Source organism: Brassica napus, chromosome A2, assembly GCF_020379485.1.
Source record: "Brassica napus cultivar Da-Ae chromosome A2, Da-Ae, whole genome shotgun sequence".
Classification (NCBI taxonomy): Eukaryota; Viridiplantae; Streptophyta; class Magnoliopsida; order Brassicales; family Brassicaceae; genus Brassica; species Brassica napus.
Genome location: NC_063435.1, coordinates 20,090,460 through 20,105,270, shown reverse-complemented (window position 1 = coordinate 20,105,270; position 14,811 = coordinate 20,090,460). Strand labels below are relative to the sequence as shown.

The following is a 14,811-nucleotide window of genomic DNA, read 5'->3' as shown; positions in this document are numbered from 1 at the left end:
TTATAACATCTAAAAAGTAACTAGTTTTAGGTTTTAAGATCCACAGCCAATCATAGTTATGTGTTATATTATACATAACACATCTTTTATATATTATAAGCATTACAACATTTGAGATATACCATGTGTCATCATATATTGATTCTTACAATTTTTAAAGAAATAAGTTGGTCCATTTAAATATATATTATGTTTTTCATTAAACTAACCATATAATGAATTATTAATGTTTTTCATTCTTTTCTTAAATAAAAGGTACACAATTTCTTAATGTAATTAGAATATATATATATGAAGCTTCATGATTCTGAATAATAATGATATTTTCGTGTAAATCTATATTATTAAAATAAAATAAAAAAATCAAACTAACGATATAATAAAAATTAATATTTTCGTGTAAATTATATTTAAAATTTTTAAAAACAATTATAAGTTACTAAAACTGTTAAAAATCTCACTTTAAAATTTTGTCATCAATAGTTTATTTTTTTTGTTATAAGAAGATACAAATAATTATAAAACCATAGGAGTAGAAAGTCTCACTTAATGATATTCAAATTAAATATTTTAATAACGATTAAATTAAACTATGTACCAACTAAATATACATAAATGTTTTAATTTTTAACTTCACACTAAAATTTTTAAAATGGTTATATTATTAAAAATATTAAGCGTCTCAGATTGAAAATTATGTTATCAATGATTTAAAGAAATGGTTTATTAAGATACAAATAATCATAAAAACATATGACTCATATGATATGATTATGAAACCTCATTTAATAGTTAGTCATATTAAAATATATTATATTTCTATGTTGATATCATTTAAATTTATTTACATACCATATAACATAGATAAATTAATTGTTTTGATTTATTTACCATTAAATGATTGTCAATAAACAAGAGTGATTAATAAAATACCATATAGTGCAAATACATAAGAAAATTAATCACTCTTGTTTATTGATTATTTTGATTTATCTATGGTAAATAAATCAAAACAATTAATTTATCTATGGTATGTTATTAATCACTCTTGTTATATGATATGTTATTAATCACTCTTGTTTATTGACAATCATTTAATGATAAATAAGCACCAAATTATTGTCAATAAACAAGGTGCACAAAATTGAGACTGATTCTCCAACTTCATTCAAAAAGAAAGTCCATATAAAAGCTCAGTCAATCCCTTAATTTAAGCACCTTGATTTTGTATATATATATATATATATATTAAAAGAGGAGTATAAATTTAAATTACCCCTTAGTTTTGCAAGTTATTTACACTTCCATGTCACTAAGATATTAACTAAACCTATATTTAAGGATATTTATCTTTTACGGTTTAATTAATGCATTTGTTAAATTAATCTATTTTAAATTAAAAAAACTTTACAACATTAAATTTTTACGGCTCCATTATTATATTATACAACCAATACCTATTATTCCTCAATCCCTCAATTAATATACACATCTTACTGAATCACGCAAGGTTCCATTTCTCACCTGTTAGCTTATACAAATCGATTTTCTGTCCTTTATACACAAACAAAATCTCAATATACATCAAATCTACAATATTTATACGTTTAGTTTTGTATTAATTCATACAAACAATACAAATCCATGTATCATATATATATATAATATTAAGAACTATAAAATTTAATGATAATCAGTATACGCAAATTGATTTTTTCAAAATCATAATGTTAACTTAAGGACCAGTCAGGTTTAAATTTCAAAAATTAATGTATAAAAATGATACCTACTTAATTGTGATATTAGATCCTATTATATTTCTATATAAATTTGTATAATTAATGAGGAATATTTATTATAACAATAAGATTTGGAAACAATAATTTTCCTATTTGTTACTAAATCACATAATTAGTTACCACAATTATTCCTTTCCCTTTACTTTCCCCTTCACTTTCGGATCAAACAAATTAAATTTTTTAAAACATTAACGTAGAAAATATATCAATAAATGACACTTTCATACGAAATTTAGATCATAAATATCTACTATCAAACTATTTCCTATATTCTCGCTAACCAATATCACCTTTAATATTGTTAGGAATATATTGGTGTAGTTTAAAAAATCTTGTTTCCTATTGGTTGAAAAAGGCTGATAATTTGTTTTTAAAAAAATCAAGAAAAAGTAATGCCATATCATCGTAGATAGATTGACAGTTTGACACTAAAGTTATCCGAGCCTTATTAAATTTTCGAAAGGCCCAACTTTTATTTGAGCCTTCCGTTACAGTCCCACCACTTCTGTATGATTTTTCTTGGACAGTCAACCTTGGTTTGATTATGCATATTAATTATTGTACTTATCCATAATAAGAACAAAACCTGTTCGGCAGAAGGAAAAAACTAATTAGTTAATATTTTGTTTTAAAATAGCAAAAATATCTGTGGACAAGTGGGACAGGGATATTTGAAATCCTCCGCTGTCGTACAGCCAAGAGAAGGAAAATTAAACATATAAAAGATCTGCGGTCCAATCAGAAATCCAAATAAAGTATAAGGGCACATTTGTAAACAAATAAATAAAAAATTTATATATAGCAGATTAACTTTTTAATCCTCCGCTCGTCGCCATTTTCTCATCTCATCTCTTTTATTTTCTCTCTCAAGAAACAAAGCGAAGGAGAAAAATGAGAGAGATCCTCCATATCCAAGGCGGTCAATGTGGAAACCAGATCGGTGCCAAGTTCTGGGAAGTGATCTGCGGCGAGCACGGCATCGATCACACCGGGCAATACGTCGGCGACTCTCCTCTCCAGCTGGAACGCATCGATGTGTATTTCAACGAGGCGAGCGGGGGGAAGTACGTTCCACGCGCCGTTCTCATGGATCTGGAGCCTGGCACCATGGATTCGCTCAGATCTGGACCGTACGGTCAGATCTTCCGTCCCGATAACTTCGTGTTTGGGCAGTCCGGGGCCGGGAACAACTGGGCGAAAGGTCACTACACGGAGGGCGCGGAGTTGATCGATTCCGTGCTCGACGTTGTGAGGAAGGAAGCTGAGAACAGCGATTGTCTACAAGGTGAGAATATATCTCATTTGGTTTTGAATCTCGATCTAGATCTTGAGAAGGCTCTTTGGTATAATAGGTTTCCAGGTTTGTCACTCGTTGGGTGGAGGAACTGGATCTGGCATGGGGACGCTTCTCATCTCTAAGATAAGAGAGGAGTATCCTGACCGTATGATGATGACCTTCTCTGTGTTTCCTTCCCCTAAGGTCTCTGACACTGTTGTTGAGCCGTACAATGCAACTCTCTCTGTGCATCAGCTTGTTGAAAACGCTGACGAGTGTATGGTTTTGGACAATGAGGCTCTCTACGATATCTGCTTCCGTACCCTCAAGCTTGCTAATCCCACTTGTGAGTCAATTCTATAATTATTATTATACAGATTCTTGTAATGAGTCAACTGACTTTGTGATTCGTTATTAGTTGGTGACCTTAACCACCTCATCTCGGCTACGATGAGTGGTGTCACATGCTGCCTTCGTTTCCCTGGTCAACTCAACTCCGACCTTAGGAAGCTTGCTGTGAACCTGATCCCTTTCCCGAGGCTCCACTTCTTCATGGTTGGTTTTGCTCCGTTGACGTCAAGAGGGTCGCAACAGTACAGTGCCTTGAGTGTCCCTGAACTGACCCAGCAGATGTGGGATGCCAAGAACATGATGTGCGCCGCTGACCCTCGTCACGGACGTTACCTAACTGCGTCCGCTGTGTTCCGTGGGAAGCTGAGCACTAAGGAGGTCGATGAGCAGATGATGAACATCCAGAACAAAAACTCATCCTACTTTGTTGAATGGATCCCGAACAACGTCAAGTCCAGCGTCTGTGACATTGCACCAACGGGTTTGAAAATGGCGTCGACTTTCATCGGGAACTCAACCTCGATACAGGAGATGTTCAGGCGTGTGAGCGAACAGTTCACAGCTATGTTCAGGAGAAAGGCTTTCCTTCATTGGTACACAGGAGAAGGCATGGACGAGATGGAGTTCACGGAAGCAGAGAGTAACATGAATGATCTTGTTGCAGAGTATCAGCAGTACCAGGATGCTACAGCCGGTGAAGAGGAGTACGAGGAGGAGGAAGAAGAGGAGTACGATGAGGCTTGAGATGCTGTTCAATGCCTTCGTCTGATTCATAAGCTGTGTAAGTTGCAGTCGCGTTCTTCTCTCTGGGTTTCTTCTTTTAAGTATCTCCTTTTTTTTTTCCTTCCAGTTTATGTTTGCTTTTGTCCTTGAAACACAAACTCGTTCTGGATTGTTAAAACGTTTGCGCGTATTGCTTTATTGTTTTTGTCAAGTGAAAAATATTATTGCTTTTTTTCTTTCAAGTTTGGTGCTTTATTGTTACTCCCGGGGTCTGTATATCATGTTCGCTGATTAATTACCAGTTCCAACTAGTTCCTACTTTTCCTTCATCAAACTTGCATAAGAATAGCTCGAAGAGAAGTTATTTGAAGAGTTGCTTCTCATAAAGTCTTCTGGATTATGATAACATCTCGGTAAAATTGGATCAAAAGACGTGTAAAACGGTTCATCTTTCCGTTGTTTTCCCTAGAGACAGCCGTATATCCTCGAACAGAGATTTAGCTTTAAGGATTCTATCCATACGCCTCGAGAAGATCGCTAGGTTACACAACTTGTTAATGTACGCAGTGAAATTACTAATATGTGTTAATGTCAGTAGTGTTTCACCAACCAATAATGCTGATCTGCGATTCCATAGTTATGTAGCTGTATGTGAACCCAACCCAAGCTAAGTTCCCTAGAGCCATGCAAGTCTAAACAGCGCAAAAGTAACTCTCAACAGGTGATACTTGTAGTGGGATGCATAAACGGGTTACCTTGCTTTCTCCTGCTCGATTGTCAAAAACTGTTCTGTTTCCATGATTATCCGTCTTTACCATTGGAAGCATCTTTAAAAACTTTTGGAAAATGTTATTATAATTTCAACCGATCACACCATTTGAATGCTCTTAAACGACTTTGATCCGAAATACTATGGCATTGACTGGAGAACGAAGCTTGTAACTTAGAGCGGTGCGGTTTTAGCTAATGAGTTGAAGAACAATGGTAATAAGTTAGCCAAATGGACTGCACAGGCTGTTTTGGCTAATGCGGATATGATGAAGATCGGTTACGTTTCTAGGGCTCAACCTCGTGATCATATTAACAATGTGATATTATCGATTCTTGATCTGTGTATGAAGCTGAGTGAAGGAAAGTATGTTTTGGTGAAGGATCCATCGAAGCCTCAAGTTAGGATTTGCGAGGTTCCGGCTGATGCTTTTGAGAATGATTATGTGGAAGAGCCTCTCCCTGAGAATGAACAGGTTCAGCCTCCTGAGGAGAAAGTGTCTAATGGAGCTTCTTCTACTAATGAAGCTGGGGAGGATAAGAAGCCTGAAGGTCAAGCCTGATTATGGTAAATGCCAAAGACCTGTTTTGAGTTAAAGTTCCAACGTTGTGCTCTTTTTGAAGAGCTAAAAACTTTAACATTGCCGGTTTGTGCTTTATGTGAGAAAACAGCATTATCTCAACATTGAGTGATCGTGCCTTGGTCCATATTACCTTCTTTTTTTATTAAAAGAAAACCTCCACTGTTGCGGAGAATTTGCCTGGAGATAAAGCATTGAAAACTAAAGAGGCCAACACACTATGGTTTGACGAAGTAGACAGATCTAAGAAATTATTAATTAGAATCATTCAAAAGCCCATACGTTCTCCTTGCGAACAGCTGCTTCTTCTTCGGGCGTGAAATCGTTCTGAATGTTGAAGATCTCGCGAACATCCTCTGGTGTTTTGTCTTTAATGTAATCTGCAAGTGTCTGACATGAAAGATCGAGAAGGCCTGGGAGGTTGAGATAGTTAGCAGCCAGGATGAGCTCGGAGATGGTTTCCAGATCTACTCTCATGAACTCCGCTTTCCAAATCTTGAGTTTCTTCTTCGCCTCTTCGTCTTCTTCAAAAATCAGACCAGCTTCGACGTGGGTCTTGCAGTAGTCGATCACTTTGTCGAGGATTTTCCCGGTGACGTTCTGAAGCGGGATTTCTCCGGCACACCCGGCGTCGAGCATTTCAGCTATGGTGTGGGATTCGCGAGCTACTGCTTCGTCGATCTCGAAAGAATCGCCGTCGGAGCTGGTCAACACAATTAATAGATGAAATGTAAAATATCTTCATTAACTTTAATGAATGTACATGTGTTCCCTTATATACATGTATGATTAAGATAAGCTAACTGAGCTGACTACACGTCATTAACTTATAACTAAGTATATACACACTCTATTAGGCCCCCTCAAGATGGCGTCATAACATTGTGAAGACCCATCTTGGACATTAACCTGTTAAACACCATAGGATAGAGAGGTTTTGTCAAAGCATCAGCCAACTGATTTTCAGAACGAACGTGTAGAGTCTTCAGCTGACCCGCAATGATACGCTCTCGAATAGCATGACACTCACGCTCAATGTGTTTGGTGCGTTCGTGAAATACGGGGTTCTTGGCAATGTGTAAAGCCGCAGTACTGTCACAATACAGCACTGGAGTGCTCGGAGATGGACAACCAAGCTCAGCAAGCATGCGTGATAACCAGAGAATATCTTTAGATGTTGCAGACATCGCACGATACTCAGCCTCAGCAGAAGAATGAGAAACAACGTCCTGTTTCTTAGACTTCCAGGCAATAAGAGAGTTACCAATGAAGATGCACGAACCAGTCACACTTCGTCTTGTATCAGGACAGTTAGACCAATCAGCGTCACAAAAGGCTTTGAGTTGAAATTGATCATCAGCAGGGAAGAATAAACCTTGACCAATGGAGCCTTTGAGATAGTGTAAAACCTTGTGAGCCGCGTAGAGGTGTGGTTTACGAGGAGTAGATGAGAATTGACACAACCTGTTTACGGCAAAAGAGATATCAGGACGGGTTGTTGTCAAATACATCAACTTTCCAATGAGTCTTCGATAAGGTTCAGCGCTTGGTAAAAGTTCACCAACTTCAGCAGAGAGCTTGACACTCGGATCCATAGGAACAGAGGAAGGACGACAGCCAAGCAAGCCTGCATCAGTGAGAAGCTCAAGAACATATTTATGTTGACAAATGGAGATACCCGAAGTGGAGCGTGCTATTTCAAGACCAAGGAAGTATTTGAGAACTCCCAAATCACGAAGTTTGAAGTAACTTCGTAGTTCAGCAACAAACCAAGAAACAGCAGCTTCATTGTCACTTGCAATGAGAATATCATCAACATAGACCAAGAGAATGATGATGCCTCGAGAAGAAGTAGAAAGAAACAATGTGTGATCGCCATTGATTTTCTCAAACCCCAAAGAGAGAATTGCCGAAGAGAACTTTTCAAACCATTGCCTAGATGCTTGTTTAAGGCCATAGATAGACTTCTTCAAACGTAAGACAGCATTAGGTGGAAGATTGTTCTCTTTGCGTTCAGCATAACCAGGAGGCAAATCCATATATATTTCTTCATTGAGATCACCATTTAAGAAAGCATTAGAGATGTCTAGTTGATGAAGAATCCATTTCTTCTTTGCAGCAAGAGCTAAGATCATCTTTACGGTTACCATTTTAGCAACCGGAGAGAACGTTTCAACATAGTCAATACCCTCTTTCTGTGTGTAGCCTTTAGCCACAAGACGACCCTTATGCCTTTCAACAGTACCATCAGCATGTAGTTTGAGTTTGAAAACCCATTTACACCCCACAGGACGCTTTCCTTCAGGTAAACTGCAAACTTCCCAAGTATCAAGATCCTCTAAAGAACTAAACTCCGCATCCACAGCATTACACCACTCCTTCGATTTCTTTGCCTCCGAAAAGTTTAAAGGTTCAGAACAAAGAAGAATGGAGTTGATAAAAGCATAATGAAGTGAAGAGAATTTATTGTAAGTGAGAAAACGAGAGAGAGGATAAAGAGAAGTGAAATTGCAGTGATAGTCCTGTAAGTAGATAGGAGTTCTACGGGTACGGGAAGATGTAACTGCTAAAGGCACGTTAACATCAGATGATGACATTGATGGTTCATCAGACGATGTTGTTACGAAAGGTAAATCAACATCATGTTTATCAGGACATTTGAAGAAAGCTTTTGCTGTATCGGAAAGAGAAGAACCAGCAAAAGGAAAGATAGTTTCATGAAACAGAACATGTCTTGAAATGGAGATGCTGTTAGATTCAAGGTCGAGAAGTTTATAACCTTTGACACCCGATGGATAACCAATAAAGACGCAAGCTTTAGCACGAGGATCAAATTTGGTACGAGATTTAGAAGAGGTACTCTTATAGCAAAGACATCCAAAGGTTTTCAAATGATCATAAGTAGGGATTTTTGAGGTAAGGATTTGATAAGGAGATTTGTGATCAAGATTAGGATAAGGAAGGCGATTTATGAGAAAGACTGCAGTAAGAATGCAATCTCCCCAAAAAGGAAGAGGAATATGAGATTGAAACATTAAAGCTCTAGCAACATTGAGAATGTGCTGATGTTTTCTCTCTACAACCGAGTTTTGTTCAGGTGTTTCTGGACAAGAATGGAAAGAAACAATACCCTTTTGTTTGTAGAGATCAGTGAAAGAAAGTTCAGGAGCATTGTCAGACCTAACAGACTTGACTCTAGTTGAATATTGGTTTTCAATCATGGTTAGGAAATTTGGAAACACAAACAAGACATCAGATTTCAATTTCATGAGATAGACCCAAGTTGCTCTACTGTGATCATCAACGATGGTTAAAAAATATCGAAAACCTTCAGAAGTGGGAACAGAGAACGGACCCCAAACATCAATATGCAATAGATCAAATGGAGCAACACTGGTTGTATTAGAGACAGGAAACATTAAACGTTTTTGTTTAGCTAAATGACAAACATGACAATGATGATTTTCTTTAGATTTTGTGTTTTTCAAATGTAAAAGACTAGACAATGAATCAATTTTAGGAAAAGCAGGATGACCTAGGCGAGCATGCCAAGTTTCAATATCAACAGTGACTGAACAAGCTATCTTATTGTTACCTGAGAAAGTATGAGCAGAAATTAAAGAACCAGACTCCAAGACATATAGATTTGAGATGCGTCTACCCTTGCCAATCATCAATTCCCGTGTAAGATCCTGTATGAAGCATGAAGTAGAAGTAAAGCTAATCATTGATTCAACTTCAGAAGTGAAAGAACTCACACTCAAAAGATTAAAACGAAAAGCAGGCACAAACAACACATTCTTTAAAATCACATTATCACTCAAGCAAACAGAACCTATACCAACAATGCTCTCTGATCGTCCAGAAGGAAGAGTGACAAAAGTGTCAGAAAGGGGAGTTAGTTGGGAAAAAAGAGAGGATGAATGTGAAACATGATGAGTTGCGCCTGAATCGATTATCCAAGAGTCATCAGGAAGTGGAGCATCTCCAGAGGCAAGCACGAAAGACATGCAAAAAGGAGTAGGTTGATAAAGAGAAAGGAATGTACCAGACTCTTTTGGAGTTGATGATACAGCTGAAGTGGAGGCAACGAAACCCTCTTGCGAAGGGGTGTGTGGAGTAATGCTGTGATTGTGAAGTTGAGTACTAAAGAAGGCAATGAACTGTTGCATCTGATCTGGAGTGAGAGCAACGGGAGAAGTAGCATTTATCTGGCTTCCAACAGGAGTCACAGACTGCTGAGATTGAGAAATCATCTCAGATGTATCGGGAATAGCAACCATGTTCGCAGATGCAGTTTGCTGACCGTTGTGTGGCTTCTGAAACTTTGATTTGAAACCAGGAGGGAAACCGTGCTTCTTATAGCAACGATCCACAACGTGTCCAAAAGCACCACAGTGAGTACAAACAGGTCTTCCTTTCTGATACTGAGAGTTTCCTTGATTGCCTGAGACTTGAAAAGCTGATAACTCAACACCACTTGAAGGAGAAATGCGAGCAGAGCGTTGAGAATCTTCATTGTCCAGAATATTAAAAACTTCAGAGAGAGATGGCAAAGTTTTCTTCATGAGAATCTGACTTCGAACATGATCATAGCTTTCATTAAGCCCCATGAGGAAGTCAATAACTCGATTTGTTTCCCTCTGAGCCAATAGCTCTTCAACTGTAGTCGCAGGAGCTTGAATACTGGACAATTCTTCCCAATACGTCTGCGTCTGAGTATGATAAGAGGATAAATCCATAGTACCTTGACGCAGAGAGGAGTTGGTGACGAAGCTTGTACAATCTAGGGAGATTAGACTTGTGAAAGCGAGTATGAAGATCCTTCCACATATCAGCAGCCATAGAGAAGTACAAGATGCTAGTGTAAATCTTCTTAGTAACGCTGTTGAGCAACCAAGATTTCAGCATACTATTGATTCTACACCAGATCTTGTAGTATGGATCTGATAGTTCCGGTTTAGGGATTGAGCCATCAACAAATCCGAGTTTGTTCTTAGCTTCTAAACTAGTGGTCATCGCAACAATCCAAGTTCCATAGTTAGATCCGTCTAAAGATTCCGATACAAGGACTAAACCAGGATGATCTGAGTTCAGCAAGTGATACGGACTATGAAGATTATCGGGAGAATCCGATACCTCAAAAGGACGAGATTGAGCCGGAGCTGGATTGAGAGGACGAAGATCAGCAGCTCGATTCGAAGATCCAGAGCCTTCGGGAGAGAGATCTGCGTTGCGATGATTGTTACGAGGAGAAGTGAGGTCATCCTCAGCCTGAGATGGAGTGGAGGTGCGATACTTCGAGTTACACTTTCGTTTCCCCATGGATGATCAATCGGAGCTTCGATATGAATATAACCGGAGCTGGAGAAGACTGATCGGAGTTATGCAGGAAGACGAGAGAGCTCGAAGAGATGTGATGGAAGATGATGAGTGCGGAAGCGATGGAGATTCCAGAGATCGGAATCAATGATGATGAAGGTGAAGATTGATCGGAAAAACGAAGATCGGAGATTCAGTTACGACGGAATGAAGATACGGTTACGGTGGAGCGTTTTGCTCACCGCTCTGATACCATAATAGATGAAATGTAAAATATCTTCATTAACTTTAATGAATGTACATGTGTTCCCTTATATACATGTATGATTAAGATAAGCTAACTGAGCTGACTACACGTCATTAACTTATAACTAAGTATATACACACTCTATTAACAATCTTGTTCGAAGACAAGCTTAGTTTCTCGGTTAAGCCGACCAGATTTTGTGCCATGGTTTGATAAGAAGATTCTGGAATGAAAATGAGGAAATGACGACAGATCCTTTCACTCTATAATAGGCTAGGAGAAATTGGAAAGACAGATTTTTTTTTTCGGCATCTCGTTTTATTAAATGGCCCATGAAGAGCTAAATTAAACACACATTCACAAAAGAGGCATAAAAAGCCCAAACTATAAAAACCTAAAAAGAAAAAAAGACAAAGTTCAAAACTACATCATGTCCACTGTTACGAAAGTAAAGACACACAGCATATGTGACATTTTTCTTCCTCCACCGGCTGCCGACACTATGATATTCCTGGAAATCGACAGGGACCAAGGCGAATTGGATAACAAATTCCAGAACGGTTGAGCCATAGCCGAACCATCGATGCAAAGCTTGAATCCAGTTGTATCATGAACATGATAACATTAGAGATAGCTTAAATCCATCTAATTCAGATCATCTTTAATGATAGAAATAAGCCTGAAGATGAAGAACCCATAAAAGGGGAATAAGGATAAAGCTATGTAAATTGATAAACGTAACACAATTGAAATTAAAAAGAAAACAGAGAATCAAAATCAAATTAAAAGAAAAGAAAAGAAAAGAAAAGAAATAAACAGACAAACTCAAATATAAATCCGGTAAGAACTAGAAAAAATCATCAGAGAGCCACGATGATTTGCTAGTGATGGTGCCGACAAACATGGTGCTAAACAAGCCGCCAGTTTCCAGAGTCGAAGTCCGACAACCGGGAGTCATGAGCCGATGAGAATCCGGTGAATCAATGAAGATACTCATCAACCGTCCCGTTGATTCCTTCCGACAAAAGATGAAGAACTATCTCTCTCTCTAAATTTCATCTCTTTCCTCTGAAAGATTTTTTATAGATAAGAAGAAAAGAGAAAATTTCCTCTCTCTAAAGAGCAGAGAGAGAGCTCTTGTATCCGCTTTTCTTTTGTTTTCTCTTTTTATTTTCCAAAACAATAAGGAAAAAAAAAAAGTGAAACAACAAAATCACAAAGGTTTCCACTAGACCAACAAAAAACATACAGAAAATGAACTTATAGAAATAAAAGAATTTTTTTTTGGGATCACCAGTCAATTATAATTTGTTATATAATATTCAATTTTTTTTTTTAAATAAGAAAAATACTATGATTGCTACCTTTTTATCTTCTTTTCTTTTCGACCTTGTTTCCTAACGTTGAAACTATGATTGCATGCATACTTACTATAAGCTATATGCGCAGTCTCTTCATAACTAAACTACATTCCAATACAAAGTTCATCATTCTTCTCATTCTCTTTTTTTCTTTGTTTCTAAAGTATCAACATTTTGAGTTTCAAGTTGTCCTCTTTGTTGGCTATTTTATATGCTTCCTCAAATTCACTGAGTGAAGTGTCGTGCATCTTTCTCAGAAAAAACTCAACCGACTTTTGATTTATCAAGTCGAATCACCTGAGACTTGTAAGTTAGATCAACACTAACCACCAAAAACAGTTTTTTACCACTTAATTGATTATTCTCCATTGCAATCTGCAATAACCATTTTAATATTTTAATATTTATATTATAAAACAGATGTAACCTTAAAATTACTGTATTTACTATGTTTTCTTGAGCCAACCACATCTTTCAATTAAAGAATAGACTTAACCTAAATAAACAATATATTGAAAAACACATAACATCAAATTAATATAAAATTCTATAACCAAACCAGGATAAATAATAAAGAAGAGGAAATGAAGAATATGCAAACCAGAGAAACATAACCTACGGATCCAAGGTCGTATCTGTTAGAACTGAAATCAAAATCATATTTGCCGAATCCATTTACAAAATCTGAGAACTCTAAACTTACGACTTTATGGTGAGATATATAACAAACAATAATAAAAATTGATGTTAATTATGTCTCTTTAACGACTTGACGTGATCCAAAAACATCAACTAAAAAAATTGAAAAAAATGATAAAAGAGTAGTGCAACTTACCGATGCAAAATGTAGATCGAACCGTGTATCACACTAAAGGCTTTGAATGGTAACAGCGGATTGAGCGGTGCGGGACAAGCGGATTGGATAGTGCGGTACGGTTTGACTGCGGTTTTTTAAACTGCGGATTATTAGCGGTTAAACAAAAAAAAGCGGTACAAAATAAAATGTGAATGGTAACAAAAAGCAAGTGCGGTACAGAAACAAGAGTGGAATGATAAAAGTAGAATAAGTGGTGCAGATAAAATTTAAATTTAAATATATTTAATAAAACAAAATATATAATTATTATTAATAAATATATAAAATTTAAATTCTTCTTATTACACCACATAGACAAATATACAATCAAGAATTTAAATTTTCCCACAACATATTTGCAATATCATCCCTTATTCGAGCCATATATTATCCATCTATTGCATTTGTAGCAGTTAATGCTTCCGTGTCGTCTAAATTGTTCTCCGAGTTTGTGTCGTTTATTCCCGTCTCTATCATCACTTCAGCAAAATCTGCATCTGCAATCAAGACTGGGTTTTTTAAACTGCGGATTATTAGCGGTTAAACAAAAAAAAGCGGTACAAAATAAAATGTGAATGGTAACAAAAAGCAAGTGCGGTACAGAAACAAGAGTGGAATGATAAAAGTAGAATAAGTGGTGCGGATAAAATTTAAATTTAAATATATTTTAATAAAACAAAATATATAATTATTATTAATAAATATATAAAATTTAAATTCTTCTTATTACACCACATAGACAAATATACAATCAAGAATTTAAATTTTCCCACAACATATTTGCAATATCATCCCTTATTCGAGCCATATATTATCCATCTATTGCATTTGTAGCAGTTAATGCTTCCGTGTCGTCTAAATTGTTCTCCGAGTTTGTGTCGTTTATTCCCGTCTCTATCATCACTTCAGCAAAATCTGCATCTGCAAAATTTAAAATTTTGATAAAATTATGTAGTCCCATAGTAGTCATTATCACTCTTTTTTATATATCAATATCATATCTTGGAAAATCAGAAAGAATCATCCATTTTTTCTTCCAAACCCCAAAAGTCCTCTGGATTACGGAACGTAAAGAAGCATGATGCCGATTGAAGAGTTCTTCTTTATTTCTTGGAGGGGGACCATAGTTAAATTGTGACATATAATACCTCACAACTCTATTATGTGATGACCTATAGGGAGCTAGAAACCCTTGTTTATTGGGATAGCCGGAATCGACAAGAAATTACTTGTTAAGTGGAGGCATAGGAAACTCAGAATCACTTTCTTTTGCCATGGTTAGAACAGCTGTGTCGTGACATAATCTTGGAGCTTCATTCCAAATATAAGTGAATAACATATTGAAGTCACATATTGCCATGATGTTTAATGATACATATCAGGATCAAGCGAAATACCGGTGGATTTCATCAGAAACTTCAACATCTTGTATGATTTTTTGAACTCGTCGAGCTTATTTTTGAAAAACCCGTAAGTTATATTCATGTTAAATGCAAGATTGAATTGTTCAATGATATAATCTCTGCC

General features: G+C 36.5%; 2 protein-coding genes across 2 annotated transcripts; one reads left to right on the top strand and one right to left on the bottom strand.

Annotated features, from left to right (window-relative positions):
* Positions 1–2,604: 2,604 nt before the first annotated feature.
* LOC106434026 (tubulin beta-4 chain-like) lies at positions 2,605–4,460 on the top strand. Its single transcript, XM_048759567.1, has 3 exons — positions 2,605–3,084; positions 3,152–3,421; positions 3,494–4,460. The coding sequence occupies exons 1-3, from the start codon at positions 2,691–2,693 to the stop codon at positions 4,168–4,170; spliced, it is 1,341 nt and encodes a 446-aa protein (XP_048615524.1). The 5' UTR covers positions 2,605–2,690; the 3' UTR covers positions 4,171–4,460.
* Positions 4,461–5,617: 1,157 nt separating this feature from the next.
* LOC111207278 (SKP1-like protein 18) lies at positions 5,618–11,421 on the bottom strand. The gene is made up of 2 exons (XM_022705205.2): positions 11,220–11,421; positions 5,618–6,215 (listed from the first exon to the last, which is right to left on the bottom strand). The coding sequence occupies exons 1-2, from the start codon at positions 11,271–11,273 to the stop codon at positions 5,763–5,765; spliced, it is 507 nt and encodes a 168-aa protein (XP_022560926.1). The 5' UTR covers positions 11,274–11,421; the 3' UTR covers positions 5,618–5,762.
* Between the last annotated feature and the right edge of the window lie 3,390 nt (positions 11,422–14,811).

Excerpts from the sequence above, each read along its gene's own strand:
- LOC106434026 (XM_048759567.1), top strand. The coding sequence starts at position 2,691 with ATGAGAGAGATCCTCCATATCCAAGGCGGTCAATGTGGAAACCAGATC. Across the intron at positions 3,085-3,151 it reads GAACAGCGATTGTCTACAAG|GTTTCCAGGTTTGTCACTCG; the intron begins GTGAGAATATAT and ends TTGGTATAATAG. Across the intron at positions 3,422-3,493 it reads CAAGCTTGCTAATCCCACTT|TTGGTGACCTTAACCACCTC; the intron begins GTGAGTCAATTC and ends ATTCGTTATTAG.
- LOC111207278 (XM_022705205.2), bottom strand. The coding sequence starts at position 11,273 with ATGGCACAAAATCTGGTCGGCTTAACCGAGAAACTAAGCTTGTCTTCG. Across the intron at positions 6,216-11,219 it reads TAAGCTTGTCTTCGAACAAG|ATTGTGTTGACCAGCTCCGA; the intron begins ATTGTTAATAGA and ends TTTCATCTATTA.